The 22,062-nt window shown below is 40.8% G+C and overlaps 1 protein-coding gene across 1 annotated transcript in view; it reads left to right on the top strand.

The window, feature by feature from the left end:
* Positions 1 to 22,062, top strand: part of itpr3 (inositol 1,4,5-trisphosphate receptor, type 3) — a 350,279-nt gene that overhangs the window by 5,719 nt on the left and 322,498 nt on the right. The window contains exon 2 of the mRNA XM_018091571.2: positions 1,395 to 1,465. Within this exon, the coding sequence (XP_017947060.1) occupies positions 1,395 to 1,465 (71 nt within the window). The remainder of the gene's footprint in view (positions 1 to 1,394; positions 1,466 to 22,062) is intronic.

Consider the following 22,062-nt stretch of genomic DNA (forward strand, 5'->3'; position numbering starts at 1 on the left):
ACTGTGCAAGGTGGGGAGCAGTGGGGGAAGCAAAGATTTCGCTGGCCCTGTCCTTAACTTGGTTCTCTTGTGCCCGCCTATCGCTGGCACTAGCAAAATTTGTCTGGCAATAGCATTATGGTGTCATGGCCAAGCATATTCCCAGCCATGTTTTTGAAAGTAGGTGTCTTGTTTTGCAGAATTTTTTTTGTCAGTGGCAGTTTGTCAGTTTTTTAAATTTGTAGGTAATTTCTCATTTTAAATATTAATGGGGACATCCCACAACATTTATTTTGCATTTTGTTGGCAAGACTTTACCTTTGAAAACAAAGATAAATAGTACACTATGTATGTAGTTGTTAACATAAGTAATTAACTAAATGATGGATATCTTACAGTAGGAGTACCCAAAAAGGTAGACCAGGATCTCATAGTATATTTTGAACTAGATTACAGCAGTTTAGCATTGTCACAAATTCTCAAATATAAAAATGTTAAATAATCTGCGTGATTATTATTTAAATAATACAACATAATTATATAATCAATTTAGTTTTATTAAGTAAATTTCAGGCGGAGAACACAGGTCCCTGACCCTCTGCCAGGCCCGGATTTGTGGAGAGGCCACAAAGGCCCGGGCCTAGGGTGGCACAAACCTGGGGGCGGCACAAACCTGGGGGCGGCACGCATGCGCACTCCCAGGTGGGGGGGAGTGCGACCCGGGGCGGCCAGTTTGGAAATCTGGCCCTGCCCACCGCAGAATTTTTCACAGCAGGAGAGAGGTTTTTTTTAAAGTAACACAGAATAGGTGGGTAAATGTCTTTGTTTAAAATAAAACCTAATCTTACAAAAACAAGTAACCACTTATGTGGCTATCCCCAATGAGAAAACAAAGTCCGAAAAGAATTAAAGAAACAGAAATGCCAGTCAACTGACAAAGGGGCCAATAACCATAGGCATGCCTTCCTTGTTACTGCAACAATGCACAATTACACCGTAACACACAGAAATGCAAGCAGCAGCTACCAGAGAAATAATTGTATATTTCTCTGGTAGCTGCTGCTTGCATTTAGGCCAGAGGTATAGAATTAGCACTTTCTGTGATCTTAAACACTATGGGACCTAGGGCAATTGATGTTGCCCTACTTTAGGGGAAAACTACACAGCTCTGGATGCCCATAAATACTGTGATAATATCCATGTTAATATTTGTCTCACACCGATAGAGGATAATATACTATTGCTTTGCCAAGTCTTCATGCTATATCACTGGGAATGCTGGGGATTCACAAATCATGTTTATGTTAAGACAAGTTTAGCAATGTGTATATCTCTATCAGCAGCTGACCAAAGTGGGCCATAGAAGTAATCAAACAGTCTTTGACAAGGTATTTATTTTAACTTTTCTTTTTCAGGTTGGTGGATGACCGGTGTGTGGTTGAACCAGCTGCTGGAGACCTTGATAACCCTCCAAAAAAATTTAGAGGTGAGTAATATGGTTGAATGAAGAGGATTACATTTTTACCAATATGTCATAGATAACTGGCTAAATCTCAGCCAGATTTTACTTTGAATGCCCACTGTTTTGGCCTCACACAGGGAACAATATGCTGCTGATTTGGCTTCTGGAGGTGGAACAGATATAGACGAGACATATACAGCTGCAGTCATTTGCATGTAAAGCCCCATTCATAAAGGTGCTTGTGGTTTGCACTTCTGTATAGCTGCATTTGCAGGTTTCTTTCTCCTGCCTCCTGCTTCAATTTGAGCACTGTTGCTGCAGTTGACACAGGAAAACCCTGGAGCTTCCACACTCTCCAGACAAGACAGTAGCTCCAAGGTTCCTTCATTACCCTGTTGTGTCAATAGGTGCAGCACACTTGCGTCTTAAAGGAGAAGGAAAGGCTAATAAAGAGTTAGTCTCAAGCTGCAGACATGCCTTAATTTCCCTCAATAGTTCCCCTAAGCTCTGTAATGAAAATTCCCATAATGCCACGCTCCTGCACCAAGACAAAGATCCCTGTACATGCTTAGTGTGTTAAGGTGGCCATACACGAGGCGATTTCGCTCGTTGTGCGATGAACGATTATATCGACAAACGATCGTATGGCGATCGAGTTCCCATACGATATGCCATCCACAGGCAACGATAATTCGGGAAAGATTTTGTCGCATCATTATCGTAAAATACCTACGATCGTACATCTACGTACGATCGATGTCGTTGACTTCTGCTGCTGGCAATCGTGACATGCGCAGAGAACAATCGTTGAAAGACAAATGTCTGACACTCACACCAACTGGCAGATTTTATCGTTAAACGACCAAAATTTTTAAACCTGGCCGATCGATTTTGGGGACGATAATGTCGGCTTGTTTAGTGGGCCGACGATCGTTCGTACACCACCAACTATACGATAACTTAACGATAGCATCGGATCGTTCGGGAATCGGTCGTTTGTAAGTAAAAAATCGGTCCGTGTATGGCCACCTTAAGACTATGAGGAAGCTTCCTGCTGAATGGTTCAGATCACACATTCCTAAGGGGGGAAGGTAGTTCTTTGCATTCTTGAGGGAGGGGGGAGCAGAAGAGGGTAGAGAGAAGAGAGGTGCAGGAAAACAAACAGACAAGAAATCCTGTTTTTTTGACAGAGAACTCAGTGCAGTGTTTCTGTGAGTGCTTATGGCTGTATTTACATAGACCTTTCTTACTTAGTTTTTACTTTTCCTTCTCCTTTAAGAATCTGGTGTACATGGCAAACACCAAAAATAATGCCAATAGGACATTGAAAACATTACATGCAATGGTGTCTGATTTATGTCAAAGTGTGAACACGGTTAATTTTGATGTCAGTCACATTTTTCCCTGGCAAGCATAACAATGCTGGAATTTTGGGAAACCATTCTGCATTTTGGGAAAAAAATATGGCAATTGCACTTTGCTCACTGAACTATTGTGCGCCATGCTAGCATCTTATGCTTTGTCCCAGGAATCCCTTGTTGTTCAACTTGGCCAAGCACATTTACAGTAAAGTAAACATTCAGATTGTATTGTCACTAGCAAATATCACTTGCTGTAACTGGCTGTTTCCAGCATACGTTGGTACTTTACAATGTGCTGACAAACAAATGGTTAAGTTACTCAGCTCATAATAGGAAAAATGTTAGGTCGAGGAAGCACACTCACAAACCATTAACAGGGCGATAGATGGCAATAATAAGTTGTGTCAAAAAAACCACAAGAGCTGGTTTACTGAACTGCAAACACTTCTGTCACTGCATCTTTTTTGACACACATATGAATTATTTAAGTGCATTTCACACAGTGTGAATATAATTGATTGCTTATATTACTCCTTTGACCTTAATTACATTAATGCATCCATAAGCTGCTAATAAATACTATTTTTTATAACTGTTAATTATTCTGGTCATTTGCAGAGGTGTCAAAAAAAATCTGCTAGATATATTATAGATTATGCAGTTCGCCTAAATGAGAGCCAATATAATGCTAAAATTAACTCCTTTGTGTTCATTTCAGTGCAATGCATTTTGCAGCAATAACGGGCAATGAGGTATAGACAATTTTTTGAGAAAAGTTTGCCTCCATTCATTATTTACATTAGTAAAGGGACAGGCAATTTTGGGAGATTTGTTGCCCATGGGTAATGCAGATTTCCAACTGATGACAAAAGAAGTTTTTAATGTTTTGCATTATAAAAGTGAGTGTTTTATTGTTCTAAATAAATGTGGTTTGTATGCAGGGGCGCTTCTGCCATGAGGCGAGTTGAGAAACTCGCCTCAGGCGGCAGAAGCGCCCCAATTACAAGGGGCGGCAAAAAGCCGCTCCTGGTAACTTTAAGAGCCGAATTTCCGGTTTTTAAACCGGAAATTCGGCTCTTCTAGTGCAGAGAGCGCAATTGCGCTCTCTGCACTAGCGATCAGACCGCCCCCGGACCCGCTCCTGCGCTGGAGAGGTAAGCGCTGGAGAGGTAAGCGCTGGGGAGCGGGGGGGGGGGGCGGCATCCAGGAGCCGCCTCAGGCGGCAAGAGGGGCCCAAACGCCCCTGTTTGTATGCTTGGCTGTGACTTTTAGTTTTGGAATAAGAATTGGTACACTTCTCTTTACTGTGTAAATATATTATTTTTTGCTGACTTATTCTGCACGGTAGTGGTCCTTTGGCCATTAGCATGGTGTGTGACAACTCCCATAACTGTCAGATAAATGTCTGCTCAACATTTTATTTTGTAACTAATGTAGGTGTGACATCACCAAGACCCAATATCCTGAGGCTGGCCCTTTGTATATTCATCCCTGCAGAAGTCATAGTAAAAGTAGTATTGTACCAAATTATGTTACCTTCTGGGTAGTCTGGCAAGGTATGGGTTCTCTGGTATTAACACTGGGGGGTCAAGGAATACACTGGCTTGGTGATTTTCTCCCTCTTTGTTATAAGACAATGCAGAATGAAAACAGAAAATTGCACAAGTAATGCAGAAAATAATTCTGTATATTGTAACCAATGCTGCCACCAATTTGTACCAAATTGTTACCTTCTGGGTAGCTTGGCAAGGTATGGGTTCCTTTAACAGTCTGGTACAAAGTAGAAAACACACTTGCTGAATTTATGGTGAGAGTGAATGCAGCACTCTCTATTTTACTAGAACAGGTAAATGAAAACCATAAGAGAACAAGTGCAAATAACATCAGTTATCAACAAACCAATACAGGAATACAATTTATTAAGCCCTGTGGTGCACCACATATAACTAAGAGTTCAGGCCTGCTTGTTGTGTACACTTTATGTTGGTGCGCTCTTATCTGTAATCCAAGGTGTGACATCCATAAAATCCAGTACATTAGATTATTAAATATAATCCGGTGATGGAAATCTATCCAGTGTTGCCAGGGATTACAGTGTCCAGTATTTAGTCCTGGTTCTCCTCTTGAGTAGAACTGGGCCACTAACTAAGCAGTGGTGACTGACTCTAACGGGCACTGGAACCTGGGGTTCTTACCTACTCTGATCAGAGAAGGGATCTGACTACTGAACCTTCTGGTTCTTATAAAACAATTCCCTAAATCCCTAACTGCAGGGCCGGATTTCAGAACCGGGCCCCCCGAGGCCGCCCCCGGTCGCATGCCCCCCCCCACCAGCGGGAGTGCACAAGCGCGAACATTGGGGGGGGGGTGTTTAGGGGGTGCACGCGCATGCGCAAACAGCTGGAGCAGGGGGGTAGGGGATGCAAGCAGGCATGGGCTGTAGGCCAAACTTGCATACGGAGCAGTGGGGAGAAGTCCCCATTGCTCCGTATGGGAACACAAATTTTAAAATTTTGGCGCGGCGGGGCGGCATGCCGCCCTAGGCCCGGGCCTTTGTGGCCTCTCCACAAATCCGGGCCTGCCTAACTGGGCCCTAAATGTGCACTAGTTACAGTGAGGGCCTATTGGAACTGGAACCTAAGGGTCCTAAGGTGCAAGGAGAGTAAAATCCGTCCCTGACTGACACTTACTAGCACACTAAGGGGATCCTGCAGTTGGTGCAACCTTTCCTGCAGTTTGTCAACCTTGCACCTTGCAAAGTCATATGGTATCAGCCTTACTATTTTCAGATTGTCTAAGGCTGCCATCTGCAGACTGGAGGTGACATTTGCACAGTCCTCATTTGCCTGCCTGTTACAGTATTAGTAAATTCTAAAAGTTAAAAAAGGGACATTTATGCAGACTACTTAACCACTAAGGAGCAGATTTATCAAAACGTGAAATTAGAGCTCACCACAGTAAAATTTCCACACTCTGTATTCATTTTCATCGGTGTATTTATCAATGTCTTAAAGTTAGAGTTCACCATTTGATAAATATGCCTCTAAATATCCCATAGGAACTTTTCTGTGGTGAGCTATAATTTCACATTTGGTAAGTCTGCCCCCATATGTTGGACTTGTTCCTCTGTCTTAAAATGTCACATTTCATTTTACAAATATTTATTTTCAAAGCAAGAAATCATTTCCTGAACCTTGGTATGTGCAGGACTTTTCTATGACTATGCATGCACTTGCCTGGGGCCATGGATCTCTGCCCAAAATAGGAATTTCACTGAAATTGCCATAGCCTTGTTGCTGAGGTGTCATTTAATGATAACTTATTTTTTCCTTTATTACATTTTGTGCCACAGGAATGGGCTGTCAGTATCGCAGTCAAGAGGGGAAGGTGACAGTCAGGGGGGATGCAAGGGTTGGGAGGATGGTCCACAGCTTGACCAAACCAACAGATTTGTCATTTTGGGTGAAGATGCTGGGGAGGACATCCCTGAAATGACATGTATGGAGCAGGCTAACTCTCAGAGCACCCTGGGAGCAGCACCTCTAATATAGGTGAGGGGAGTTGTGCTAGGAAGGGAAGACAGGTTATAGTTACAGGGGATTCAATTTTAGAAAAGTTGATAGGATAATCTGCTACAAGGTCCCTACATGTTGAACTTCTTGCCTGGTGCTAGGGTTCTGCATGTGGTGGAATGAGTAGATGGATTATTGGGAGGGGCTGGGGAAGACCCAGGCTCTTGATACACTAGAGACATATTTATTATGCTGTGTAAAATGAATAAGCAGAAAAAAAGGCGTAAAACGCTGTGTAAAATAAATGGAGAAGATCGCTGTCCGAATGCCAGATTTTACGCTGTTATTTTACGTTAGTAAAACAATTACGCCGATTTTATGCCAGTGTTTACATGGCGAAGCCTGGCAATTTGTGGAAAATTTTCTCGCCGTTTTTTACACCGCATATGCACCATTGACACCAATGACAAAGTTTTGGGGGGGGGGGGAGGTTCTCAAGAACCATTTTAAAAAAACCTAGGCGAAAAGTTGAGGGCAAGGACTTCCAAGGTAATTTTCTCAGTGATATAACCTGTGCCACAAGCAAGGTTAGAAGGCAGCAGGGGCTTGGGGAGCTTAATGCGTGTGAAAGATTAGTGTAGGGAGGAGGACTTTGGGTTTCTGGAAACTGGGCTGATTTTTCAATTGGCTACAGGCTCTTTTCCAGGGATCGACTGCACCTCAATGAGGATGGTGCAGCTGCTTTGGGGGAGAAGATGGTTAGAGGAAATATAAACTAAGCATGGGGAGGGAGGGTGCAGTAAGTAATTCTGTGGTGGACATAGTAAGGGAAAATGGGGGAGGAGGCTTGCCTGGGGGTACTGATAATGGCAGGGAGGACCAAAAGCTGTATATGCAAAATTCATAAGCTGGTACCAGTATTAAATGTATGTTTACAAATGTAAGGAGTCTGGCAAAATGGGAGAGGTGGAGGTGCTGGCGTTGGAGAGGAAATATCATGTGAATGGCGTTGCTGAAACGCGGTTGAAAGAGTCACCTGACTGGGCAGTTAATATCAGAGGCTATACTTTGTTTTTGAGGGACAGAGGCAATAGAAAAGGAGGAGGGGTGTGTCTGTTCATTAAAAGCAACCATAAAGGAAGAAGTGATGATGGAAAGCAAAGATAGAAAATGAGGAGCACATTGCGGCAGAGCCTTAAACTAACCCCAAAACGTTTTTACAAGTATATTAATTATAAAAAAAATATGGGTTGAGAGTGTGGCTCCATTGAATTATGGTAACAATATGGTTATAACAGATTTGCAAATGTGCTAAACCAGTTCTTCTCTTCAGTGTATACAAAAGAGCATCCAGAGTGTCAAGACCTACTAAATAGCTACAATGTTGGCTCAGCTCAGTGAGTTTGACATCCATGGTGGGCAATTTATTTCAAGTTTTGTTAAGGGATTACATTAAAAATTATGTTCTGAAGAATGGCATTATGAGTAGTAATCAGCATGGCTTTATGAAGTACAGGTCATGTCAGACCAATTTGAGGTTAGTAAGAAGTTGGAGAGTGGGGTTACAGTGATCTGTTTGGATTTTGCCAAAGCATTTCATACCGTGCCCAACAAACGACTACTCTCTAAACTAAGGTCTGTTGGTCTTAGTAAAGTTGTTTGCACATGGATAGGAAACTGCCTAAAGGATCAGGTACAGAGGGTGGTTGTTAATGGTACATTCTCTACTTGGAGAAAGGTTCTCAGTGGGGTCCCTCAGAGTTCTGTACTGGGTCTACTTTTATTTAACTTCATTCATTTAAGTTCATAAATGACTTAGGGGAGGGTATTATAAGTAATGTATCAGTGTTTGCAGATGACACAAAACTCAATCAATGCTATCCAGGATGTGGCATCCTTGCAGCAAGATTTGACAAACTAGCAATCTGGGCTGCTAAATGGCAGATGAGATTTTTTTAATGTGGATAGATTTAAGGTCATGCATCTGGGATGTAAAATTTGCAAGCCACTTATACCCTTAATGGGACTGCACTTAGCAAATCCATAATGAAGAAGGACCTTGGAGTCCTTGTAGATAATAAACTTGGCTGTAGCAAGCAATGCCAGTCAACAGCTGAAGGACAAACAAGATTTTAAAAGGTGCATAGATTTGCAGGAACACCTTACAGAGCGCTGGTAAGGCCCCATCTAGAATATGCTGGCTAGTTTTGGTCTCCAGTGCTCAAACAGGATATTATTCAGTTGGAGAGGGTATAGAGAAGGGCAACTAAACTGGTTATGGGTATGTAAAGTATCAGTTATGAAGAAAGACAAGGGTTGTTTACACTGGAGAAGAGGTGTTTAAAGGAAAACTATACCCCAAACAATGTAGGTAGCTATAAAAATATATTGCATAAACAAGCTCATATTTAAAACACTGCTTCATCTAAATAAATCATTTTCATAAAAATATACTTTTTTAGTAGTATGTGCTATTGGGTGCTCCTAAATAGAAAATTACCATTTTAAGAATTAAGGGCCGCCTCCTGGGATCATAAGATTCACAGTGCATACAAACAAGCCAAGGCACACATACATGCTAGGTCACATCAGCCAATTAGTGGAGTTCTGCCTTTTGCTTCCTCACTTCTTCCTGTTACAGTTAAAGCTGCATTACGTCTGGTTATGTGATATCTAAGGGAGCAGTCCATCACTAAATGGTTTATCAATGGAAAGGATGTAAAGGGACAATATTTACTGATATATATATATATATATATATATATTCCAGTTGGCAAAATTCTTAAATAGGTCACTAAACATAATATATAATATATAGTATTCATTCTGGGGGTATTGTTTCCCTTTAAGGGGGGATATGCTGACTATGTATAAATATATAAGGGAATCATATGGTAATCTCTCTAATGCTTTTTTTACCAGTAGGTCCTCCAAACTGACATGAGGGCACCCATTTTGATTAAAAGAAAGGAGGTTCTGTCTAAATATTCGGAAAGGATTTTTTTTACTGTGAAAGCTTTGAAATTGTGGAATTTCCTCCCTGAATCAGTTTTACTGGCTAATACAAAGTGAGGAAATACAGGGTTATGGAAGATAACTCTTAGTACAAGTTGATCCAGGGACTGGTCCGAGGGCTTCATATGGGTTTTTTTTGCCTTCCTCTCTATCATTTAGCAGTAAGGCAGCTTATACTGTATATAGGCAATAATGATCTAACATATTGGAAGTAGGTTGTGAAATTCTTAGAATTTATACCAGGAGGAAAACATATTTGACTTATACCAGTTTAGATTGAGTGCAGAAAAAAATTGGATTTATCTACCATACCATCATTGGCCAGTAGAATGTAATCTGTATTTCGCTTTTTCTTCTTCTTCTTCTTCTTCTTAGTGCCCCCCATTTTCTAAACGCTAGTCCTACAGTTTTAGGGGTACACCACCCAAACTCTCCACACTTCCTTGCCCTATAGCGAAGCAGTTTGCTTGTGCTTTTCTAAGCAATCCTGCCTCCTGTCTTTTTGTGGCACCGCTTTGAACACCCCAATTTTCCCATTGACTTTGACAGGGCAGATTTTCAAACTGCTGCCACTCTAACCGCTTTGAAGCTATACTCCCAAACTTGAATAACATAATCATGGGGTGGCCCCGAATGAAACGCCAACATTTGTTGGTTGACCCAAAGTGGGAGGGGCCAACAGTAGCCAATCAAATTTTACCCATTTAATTTAATGGGGAAATTGAAACTGCTTCCACTCTTACAGCTTTGAGGCTACACTCCCCAAACTTTAATCACATAGGCATAAGGTCGGCCTGAATGAAAATATGATGATTGTTCGATGCCCAAAAGTGAACAGAGCTGTGAACAGCCAATCCGATTTTACCTATTGACTTGGCGAAAATTCAACCTGCTGTCATTCTCACAGTAATAACACCAGGGTCCCCAAACTTTGCAGTGTTAGGCACAAGATAACTGTGGTTCAAGGTTAGAAAAAGTGGGCAGAGCCACCAACAGCCAAGCAGATTTTACCTTTTGACTTTCAATGGGGAAATTCAACCTGCTCCCAGTATTAACACCAGGGTCCCCAAACTTTTCACAGTTGGTCACTAGGGGACTGCAGTTTTAGTTTTTAAAAAGTGGGCAGAGCCACCACCAGCCAATCAGATTTCACCTATTGAATTTTATTGGTTTGATACCAGAGTCCCCAAACTTTGTACATACTCAAGGTTAGAAAAAGTGGGCATGGCAGCCAAAATCCAATCACATATCTTTCACCATTGTCAATGGGGAATTTTTAACTGCTGCCATTCTCACATGTTTAATGTCAGGGACCCCAAACTTTGCAAAGTTTGTCATTGGGTGACTACATTCTATGTATAGTAAAGTGGGCGGGGCCAACAACAACCAATCAAATTTCACCTATAGACATCAAATGTTTAAATTTAAACTGCTGCCATTCTTTAAATATTAAAACTAAGGTCCCCAGAGACCGTCACCAGGTAACTGCAGTTTAGAGTTAGAAAAAGTGGGTGGAGCCACCAACAGCCAATCAGATTTTACCTATTGATTTTCAATGGGGAAATTCAACCTGCTGCCATTCTCACAGTATTAACAGCAGGGTCACTAGGGGATTTTTAGGTTTTAAAAAGTGGGTGGAGCCACCAACAGTCAATCAGACTTCACCTATTTTTTATTTTTTTTATTTAAATTGCTGCCTTTCTCATTCAGGGTTAGACAAAGTGGGTGGAGCCACGAACAGCCACATCAATTTCAATTTCAAACCTCAATTTCCACCCATTAAATTCAATTGGTTTATTTTTAAACTGATGCCATTATTTAAGTATTAATTCCAGGGTTGTTAAACTTTCCAAAGTTAGTCACTAGGTATTTGCCGTTCAAAGTTAGAAAAAGTGGGCAGAGCCACCATCAGCCAATCACATTTCACCTATTTACTTTCAATGGTGAACTGTAAAATGCTGTCAGTACCACAATTTTAATGCCTGAGTCCCCAAACATTGCAGAGTTGGTCACTGGGGGACTGCAGTTCAAAAATAGGAAAAGTGGGTTGGGCCACTAACAGCCAATCAGATTTCATCCATTGAATTTTATTTGTTTAAATTTAAAATGGGGAAGATCTGTGCATCCAATGATGCCCCTTTGGCTCTACATCTTCTTTTTTGCTGATTCACTGCTGTGACAATACAAGACTGGTTAATAATAATTTATATCAGTGCTGCCCAACTTCTGTGGTACGAGGGCCGAAATTTACCTGGCCTACATTGAGGAGGGCCGATAATGGAAGTCTTACCCACCATTAATGGTGGTAGTGCAACAAAAACTCAAATGTTTGGTGCTCACTGTAGGGGTATCACTCTTCATTTATATGTGAATTATATTATGTCATATTAAGACACACTCTTAAATCCATATGTCTCCAACTCCTCCTCCCCTGTGAATAGCACAGCACCCCCCAGCACACCTTAGGGACCATATAATGACTATTTCCAAATGCTAACAAACTTCCAGAACAAACCTCTGCCAGGTTCACCTCTCACAAGCAGCATAGGGTAGGCAGAGTATGGCACACACAGGCAGGGTAGGGCAGGCAGAGTACTGCCTGTGTGTGCAATACTCTCCATGCCCTACCATGCCTATGTGTGCCGTACTCTGCCTGCCCTATGCTGCCTGTGTGTGCCATACAATGCCTGCCCTACCCCGCATTTGTGTGTGTCATACTCTTCCTGCCCTATGCTGTCTGTGTTCCATACTCTGCCTGCCCTATGATGCCTGTGTGTGTTATACTCTGCTTGCCCTACCTTGCCTGTGTGTGCCATACAATGCCTGCCCTACCCCGCATTTGTGTGTGTCATACTCTTCCTGCCCTATGCTGTCTGTGTTCCATACTCTGCCTGCCCTATGATGCCTGTGTGTGTTATACTCTGCTTGCCCTACCTTGCCTGTGTGTGCCATACTCTTCCTACCCTATGCCCCCTGTTGTGTGCCATACACACAAGCAGCATAGGGCAGGCAGTACATACAGTGACACAATGCTTGCACTGCTTCTATGGTCTGAGGTGTGAACAAGTGAACAATGTGAGTGCTTACAGTCTGAGCCTGAGGTGTGAACACTGCAGGGGGTGAACAATGTAGGGATTAAAAGGTGTGAACAGTACAGGGGATTACAGGTTTAAACAATACAGGGGTTTACAGCCTGAATCTGATGTGTGAACAATGCAGGGGGCCAGTTAATCTCAGTACTGATACCATTTATATCTTACACAAAGGTAAGCAGTCACAGCAGCCAGACAGGTGGGGGCCACACTAAGGGGGGCCCGGGCCGGATGTGACCTGTGGGCCGTCATTTGGTCAGCACTGATTTAGATTATTTGTAAATAGCAGCTCTGAAAAAAGTGCAATGAAGTGAAATTTGCTATGGTAGGCAGGTAAGCAAAAGATCTGGAGCATAGAGACAGGGACACTAATTTTTTAGGCAAAACACAGGTTTATTTAGGGCAAATTCTTCCCAACATAAAGTTTACAGGAACACAGTTCATCAAACTTGTTCAAAACTTGTTCCCTCTCTGGGACACCCACCTTCCAGTGTAACGTTTACACTCTGGAAACCTTATTGGGGTTTTTCACTATCCCCAGTGACTTTCACACATCCACGATGACTCTCACACTCATGAACACTCGGGCTTCACCTTAAGCCTCACTGCTCCTTGCAGAGGCAAGAGGCACCCCCAGCCCCTCTGGAAGTACCTAAAACAGGCAGGCAGCCTTCCGGGCCTCTGCCAGAGTAGTGGCTCTTTTATTTGCTGCTTCACCTGCAGCCTAAACAGGCAGCTACCCCAGCTGGGCAGCTGAAAACATTGGAGTTCGGAATGGAAGGTCTATCCTACTCACCCTCCATTTTCTCCTTTCTCATCAATAACATAAAAACAGCATTACCTGCTCATAGCTTCCAACATTTTGAAAATCGAAAAAGTCAAAAAGAAATACGTTCCATAGCATGGCAATTTTTTTGGCCACACCCATTTTTGCGACCACACCCCTAAATACCACTCCTATTTTACAAAATTTGGCAGGTTATTTAAAGTTTGAACACATTTCTGGGGGTTTTGGGGTCTTGTTTTATGTGTTATTACAGTTTTGCTAAAAAAGCTGAAATAGCCCTTTAAGCTGCAAGTCTCAATTCCCCCAAGAGACCTGTTTAGCTTATTAGTTACAATTGTATCTAAGTGCAGGTATAGCTTGTTAACTTTCTGGGCTCTGATTATATAGGACATAATGTACCCACTATTGTAAATTACATGTATGTTATAAGTGACCAAATCCATATTTTATATAGATCATGGAACTCATTGGTGATATCCCTTACACAGGTTTTGGTGAATCATAATATTCATAGCTCTGTATATATATTATATACAGTCTCTGTGACTAGTGCCAGGGTCTAAATACACATGGGGCATCCCCCACTTAGCAGTAATCTAATAAACGATGAACTAAATCTCACCAGTTTTCCTTCTTCACTTGAGTACTGTGACTTAAAGGGAAAAGGGAGTTTATCATGATTTTTATGGTGTACTTTTTACTACACATAGTTACATAGGGTTGAAAAAAGACCATCAAGTTCAACCCTTCCAAATAAACCCAGCACACACAAATCTATACTGACCTATTTATACACTCGCATGCATAAACCATATATACCAACATCAATACTAACTATAGATTTTAGTATCACAATAGCCTTAGATACTATGCTTGTTCAAGAACTCATCCAAGCCCCTCTTAAAGGCATTAAAGGAGACATATACAATAATTTTTCACTTTATCTTAAAAAGCAGCTAACACAGAAAAATTGAATACAATAAAGTTTATTTTCTACTTACTCTTCAAGAAGGCTGTTAAATCCTTGCTGAAACGCTGCAGCCCCTCCCATCCACAGGGCTTCCTGCCAGAAGAAAGTTTCTGTCTTCAGCTAGGGCCGCCGGCCCTAGCTTCTTTCCTACTGACACGCTGCAGCCAGTGAGAGAGGAGTGGGCGTGAGATGTGGGCGGGGACTTTGGTGATGTCATTTCCCCGCCCACATCAGTCACGCTGGGGTCCTTCTCTCTTGTGCTGCTCCTGGCCCCGCCCAGCCCTCCTGAAAAGCTGTTCACTTGGCTGGCAGCGTCTGTGACTCGATCCTTGTAAGTAAGCCTCTTCACTCTCTTTATTGAAAAATAATATTTTGCCAAAAAAAACGTTTTTTATACTAAAGGAGTCTATTCTATAGACTGTACCTAATGAAAAGAAATGTTTGTTTTTACATGCAACTCCCTGCAACTTGTACTTTGACACCTAAACTGGGTTTTTTTTTTGGTATTTTCCCCTGCAACAACTCCCTGCAACTTGTACTTTGACACCTAAACTGGACGTTTTTTGGTATTTTCTCCTGCAACAACTCCCTGCAATTTGTACTGTGATACCTAAACTGGCCGTTTTTTGGTATTTTCTCCTGCAACAACTCCCTGCAACTTGTACTGTGATACCTAAACTGGCCGTTTTTTTGGTATTTTCTCCTGCAACAACTCCCTGCAACTTGTACTGTGACACCTAAGCTGGCCGTTTTTTGGTATTTTCCCCTGCAACAACTCCCTGCAACTTGTACTTTGACACCTAAACTGGCCGTTTTTTGGTATTTTCTCCTGCAACAACTCCCTGCAACTTGTACTGTGATACCTAAACTGGCCATTTTTTGGTATTTTCTCCTGCAACAACTCCCTGCAACTTGTACTGTGATACCTAAACTGGCCGTTTTTTGGTATTTTCTCCTGCAACAACTCCCTGCAACTTGTACTGTGATACCTAAACTGGCCGTTTTTTGGTATTTTCTCCTGCAACAACTCCCTGCAACTTGTACTGTGATACCTAAACTGGCCGTTTTTTGGTACTTTCTCCTGCAACAACTCCCTGCAACTTGTACTGTGATACCTAAACTGGCCGTTTTTTGGTATTTTCTCCTGCAACAACTCCCTGCAACTTGTACTGTGATACCTAAACTGGCCGTTTTTTGGTATTTTCTCCTGCAACAACTCCCTGCAACTTGTACTGTGACACCTAAACTGGCCGTTTTTTGGTATTTTCCCCTGCAACAACTCCCTGCAACTTGTACTTTGACACCTAAACTGGCTGTTTTTTGGTATTTTCTCCTGCAACAACTCCCTGCAACTTGTACTTTGATATCTAAACTGGCTGTTTTTTGGTATTTTCCCCTGCAACAACTCCCTGCAACTTGTACTTTGATACCTAAACTGGCTGTTTTTTGGTATTTTCCCCTGCAACAACTCCCTGCAACTTGTACTTTGACACCTAAACTGGCTGTTGTTTGGTATTTTCCCCTGCAACAACTCCCTGCAACTTGTACTTTGACACCTAAACTGGCTGTTTTTTGGTATTTTCTCCTGCAACAACTCCCTGCAACTTGTACTTTGATACCTAAACTGGCTGTTTTTTGGTATTTTCCCCTGCAACAACTCCCTGCAACTTGTACTTTGATACCTAAACTGGCTGTTTTTTGGTATTTTCCCCTGCAACAACTCCCTGCAACTTGTACTTTGACACCTAAACTGGGGTTGTTTTGCATTTTCTCCGCCGCCGGCCCTAGCTTCTTTCCCATTGAAATGCTGCAGCCACTGAGAGAGGAGTGGGCGTGAGACGTGGGCGGGGACTTTGGTGACGTCATTTCCCCGCCCACGTCAGTCACGCTGGGGTCCTGCTCTCTTGTGCTGCTCCCGGCCCGCCCAGCCCTCCTGAAAAGCTGTTCACTTTGCTGGCAGCGTCTGTGACACGATCCTGCTAAGTAAGCATCTTGAATCTCTTTATTGAAAAATAATATTTTGCCAAATAAAAAAAAAACGTTCTTCATACTAAAGGAGTCAAATCTGTTTATTCTATAGACTGTACCTAATGAAAAGAAATGTGTTTTTTTTTTACATGCAACTCCCTGCAACTTTGACACCTCAACTGGCTGTTTTTTGGTATTTTCTCCTGCAACAACTCCCTGCACCCAATCCTACAGTGTCCCTGCCCATCAGTATTATGTTCTGCAATCGCTATGAGGGTTTTTTACATGCAACTCCCTGCAACTTGTACTTTGATACCTAAGCTGGGTTTTTTTGGTATTTTCTCCTGCAACAACTCCCTGCAACTTGTACTTTGACACCTAAAGTGGCTTTTTTTGCATTTTCTCCTGCAACAACTCCCTGCAACTTGTACTTTGACACCTAAACTGGCTTTTTTTGCATTTTCTCCTGCAACAACTCCCTGCAACTTGTACTTTGACACCTAAACTGGCTTTTTTTTTTGGTATTTTCTCCTGCAACAACTCCCTGCAACTTGTACTTTGACACCTAAACTGTCTTTTTTTTGCATTTTCTCCTGCAACAACTCCCTGCAACTTGTACTTTGACACCTAAACTGGCTTTTTTTTGGTATTTTCTCCTGCAACAACTCCCTGCAACTTGTACTTTGACACCTAAACTGTCTTTTTTTTTGCATTTTCTCCTGCAACAACTCCCTGCAACTTGTACTTTGACACCTAAACTGGATTTTTTTTGCATTTTTTACTGTAACAACTCCCTGCAACTTGTAAAGATCAGGCAGCAGCACAGGACAGCTATGTGCAGACTGGTAACAGATACACAGGCAGGGGGGTGGGAGGGGTTTTCCCTGCTACAGCAGAGTTCCGCCTGTCAGTCAGTGCTGTGACCATTTCCTGTGGGAGAATGAAGAGACACTCCCATCTCTCATTTCAGTTTAGCTTCAGAGGAGTGAAGATCTCTCTGCAGCTCTGATATAAAAACGATTTTAGCAGGTAAAATGCATTCAAATCGGTTTTTTTTCTGCAAGATTACATAGATTGAAGAAAGATGAATCATATAACTGAATATGAAGGTGATATGAAATGTCTCCTTTAATTCTGCCATTTAAAATGTTATTCTTGAACCAACAAATGTATTTTTTTTAGTTGTAATATTGCAGTATAGGCAGCCATCTCCGTGCATTGTCTCTGATTCTGGGCTTTCAGAAGAAGCAAGTATTACACAATAGAACTGCTTTCAGATAAACTATTGTTTTTCCTACATAAGGTGCTTTCAATATGACCCAAGTCGCAAAACAGGGTTTTTCCTGCTTCAGGGTTGATCTCATGTCTAGCTGTAGGTTGAGCTATTTAGCAATGCAATGATTGAGGGTAAAATTTCCACTGCTTCTCACTGTGTTTAATGTATTTGTGGTGCTCCTACCTAATGTCTTTCACATTATTTAATGTATTTTGGGTGCCGCTGCTTCTGCCCCTTACTGTATAACATATTTAGGATCTGGAGTTAATGTTCATAAAAGTCTATGTACCATTATTTACATGTCCATACTATGTGTATAGCTCCTTTTTCTGTACAAGCTAATTGAGGCTAATGTATTTTAGCTGGAGAGAAATACCTTAAGCCACCCTAACTTATTGGTATAGGCTGTTTTTGTCTGTTATCTCTCACTAAAATTTAGAACAATACTAGCAGTGAAAATAGCCCATGTAAGCTCTATCAGTTCAAGCGGCTGAAACCTTCAGGGAACTGCTATCTTTTACCTGCCCATTGTTCTGCTGGCAGGCTGCTGGAGGGGGGAGGGGGAGAGGTTGATTTGACTCCAACTTGCAGCGCAACAGTAAAGGATGACTGAAGTTTATCAAGTACAAGTCACATGTCTGAGGGCACCTGGGAAAGTTAGAAAATGGCTTGTCCATGTCAAAGTTCAAAATGAAATGAGAGGATTATGCTGGAGCAGTGCTATTAACTGATGATTTTTGATTCGTTGCTATGGGATACTGCTCAAATATATTTGGCCAATGTTGATAAATGACCCCCCATTATATAGTTTGCATAGTTATGTATTTGGGGCAAAAGTTTCTACTGCATCTTGCTGTGTTTAATGTATTTGGGTTGCCAGTACACTCTGCTTGTCACTGTATATAAAGTATTTATGATCTGAAGGCTTAGTCACTGAACCATCATTTACAATTGTATACTGTGTTGTTGCTCTTAATTTTGGAGAGGTTTTTTTTCTAATAACTTTTTATTAGTTTTTACAATACATGTAAACCATAATAATTACACAGCTTACTTTATCAATATTTGTAGAGAGAAAAGTAAAACGTAACTTAACAAATAGAAATTTCAAACGGTAGCTCCCAAAGCAAAAAAAAAAAACAAAAAAAAAAAATAATTGTAAATATTTGCAAAATTCAGATTTCTCTAGATTGTATTCTTCCTTTAGAGAAGTAAATGTTTTAAGTTGATCCATATTATATGTCTTTTAAATTGAGAGAACTTTCTTTACTCTAACCTTTGAGATCTGTTTTCAGAATGGGTTCAAAAATAGAAATTGGTGCCAACGGAGAAGTAAAAGGAGAGTATAAAGGATCAATTGTGCTTTTTCTCCAAATTTTGACTGCAACTTTCAAAATAGGAGGCAAATTTATGTAATTATTCTCAACACCTTCACCATCTGACCGTAGTAGTTTATACAATGAAAATGATTTCAGAAGAGTAGTTTCAATTTCTACCCATTTCTTTTGTGACTGTATGGATAGTAAGTCTATAGTTTGATTTAAAATATTGGCTTTGAGGTATTTCTTAAGATCTGGAGCTCCAAGACCTGCTTCATCTTTATTTCTTTGAAGAATAGTTTGTGCCAGCATGGTTTTATGCGTAACAGATCTTGCCAGACTAATTTAGTCGCCTATTATGAGGAGGTGAGCAGGAACCTTGATGCAGAGTGGCAGAGGATGTCATGTACTTAGACTTTGCTAAATGTTTGATACTGTACTTCACAGAAAGTTAATGATAAAATTGAGGAATATTGGCGTAGAACATAATATTTGTAATTGGATTGAGAACTGGCTGAAGGATAGATAAGAGTGGTGGTAAATGCAACATTTTCTAATTGGGCCAGTATTGTTAGTGGAGTACCGCAGGGGTCAGTCCTCGGTCCTTTTCTTTTTAACTTGTTTATTAATGACCTAGAGGTGGTTTCTATTTTTGCTGACAACACTAAATTATCCAAAACTATAAAACATGCAAGATGCTGCCACTTTGCAGAGTAATTTGACAGAATTGGAAAACTGGGCAGCAAATTGGAAAATGAGGTTTAATGTGGAAAAGTGCAAAGTTATGCACTTTGGTAGAAATAATGGAAATTTGAGCTATCTACTAAATGGTAGTGTGTTGGGGGTATCCTTAATGGAGAAGGATCTGGTTTTTTTTGTAGATAACAAGTTGTCTAATTCCAGGCAGTGTCATTCTGTGGCTACTAAAGCAAATAAAGTGCTGTCTTGTATAAAAAAGGGCATTGACTCAGGGGATGAAAACATAATTTTGCCTCTTTATAGGTCCCTGGTAAGGCCTCACCTTGAGTATTCAGTGCAGTTTTGGGCTCCAGTCCTTAAGAAGGATATTAATGAGCGGGAGAGAGTGCAGAGATGAAAATGTTAAAGGGGGTGGAAGATTTAAGCTATGAGGTTAGACTGTCAAGGTTGGGGTTGTTTTCTCTGGAAAAAGGTGCTTGCAAGGGGACATGATTACAAGTACATCAGAGGAGATAATAGGCAGATAGGGAATGTTCTTTTTTCCAATAAAAATAATCAGCGCACCAGAGGCCACCCCTTTAGATTAGAGGAACGGAGCTTCCATTTGAAGCAGCATAAGTGGTTTTTCATGGTGAGGGCAGTGAGTTTGTGGAATGCACTTCCTAGTGATGTGGTAATGGCAGATTCTGTTAATGCCTTTAATAGGGGCCTGGATGACTTCTTGAACAAGCATAGCATCCAAGGCCATTGGGATACTAAAATCTACAGTTAGAATTGATGTTGGTATGTATAGTTTATGTATGTGAGTGTATAGATAGGTCAGTATAGGTTTGTATGTGCTGGGTTTACTTGGAAGAGTTGAACTTGATGCTCTTTTTTTCCAACCTTAAACTATGTAAATCACTGCCCATGCATAATTGAATATCCTCACTTCTGCATTTTTGCACTTTTAAGTGAGAAGTCACTTTTACCCATGGCAATTTAGATTTACTACTATGGTGTAGAGAGAAATATTCTGAGAAAATTTGCAATAGGTCTTTGTTTTTTTATTATTTGTGGTTTTTGAAGTATTTAGCTTTTTGTTCAGCATATCAGTGTTGTTGATTCATTCCTTAGCGAATCTCATTATTACTGCTATCAAAATTTGGAGTCTGGAACATTTATGCAAATTCATTCTCCTTCCTCTCTCTAGTACACAATTGCTTATAGTAGTGTCTGAAAATGTTATTGTTAGCATGGATATACAGTTTGAATCTTGTGTTACTAAAATACCTAAAAATCAGACAAGTTTGACAGGGTTGTCCCATATTCCCTATTTTTCTTGCCTTTTATTTGAAAACATTAAGCTAAGTTGATTGATCTGCATCCACAAAGTTCAAGAATTACCATTTCAAATAAACAGTATAAAAGGGGATGTAAAGTCAAAAATCATAATCCTTGTGTGTGTTATTTAGACCAAATGAAAAAAAATTGCAATATAAACCCATTAAAAATTTTCTAACTTTTTTAAATTAAAAAGCCTTTGTATTTTGCATCTATTCCCTTGACGTGAGCTTTGATCACAGCTCCTGAAAACCTGCAGGGCCAGTGGCCTTCCTGATCTGAAAAAACCAGGGGACTGATCTGTACCAGACTGGAAACAAAAACAAAACCAGGGACTGTCCTATACCACATTTGAAAAAACAAACAAACAAAAAAAAGCCCAGAGGAGTTTGTTTTCTGGGTTGTCATTTGTTAATTGCAAGTCTGGCACAGGTAAGGGAGGAATTCCTGATTCAGGCTGCAGACACTGGGAAGTTCAGAGCTCTAGTTAGTTGTGTTTTAACCCTGTTTTTTCATGTTTTTTTTGTAGAACAACATCTGTTATAGTGTTTTCCTATGTTAGGGCTATATACAAACACTGAGTTAAGATTTTGACATTACATTCCCTTTAAGTCTGTTTATTTGCTGAAACTTAATATTAACCCTTACCAAGCCCCTTACACCTTATTTAACAACTTTGCTTATCCAGTTTGCTGTTTTTTAAGATCTTACAGTTAACAATTCTGAACCTGAAGTGTTAGGTGTCAAATTGCCACCACCCAAGGTTAAACTTTTCGCTCTTTATCTTTTCCAGTGCCCAAGGCAGATCTTAGTACTTAGTTAGTAGTTTACAAAAACTTTTAACCAGGTTTATTTTGGATTTTGGTGATTCCAGAGTCCACACCCACTCTATACAAGGACAAAAAACATGGAGGCCTTTTCTTGTCAAATTTATAAAGATATTAAATAGCCCTTTGCTTAATTATATTATTTGTCCCCTCTAATTTGGGTTCAAACATCAGAAAGTCCAATTAATCTTGCCTCTAGTTTGCCTAGAGGTTAAGCAATTAGCCTTTAATGTGGACCCTGGACCCTTTGTTACCTCCTTGTGACCTTGAAACAGTCACTTAATCTCCTGGTGTACCTATAATTGCTTGTTTAAAAGCACTTTGAGTCACATGGGAGAAAAGCTATATAAATGATATCCTTACCTATACCACTTTATAAACCAGCTGCCCCACTTTGGGGTAATCCTAAATTTCTCCTGGGTCTAGAAGCTGCTTCTTTTCTATGGAAGTTTGCTTAAGGTATAAAATATAT

Source organism: Xenopus tropicalis, chromosome 2 (genome assembly GCF_000004195.4).
Source record: "Xenopus tropicalis strain Nigerian chromosome 2, UCB_Xtro_10.0, whole genome shotgun sequence".
Lineage (NCBI taxonomy): Eukaryota > Metazoa > Chordata > Amphibia > Anura > Pipidae > Xenopus > Xenopus tropicalis.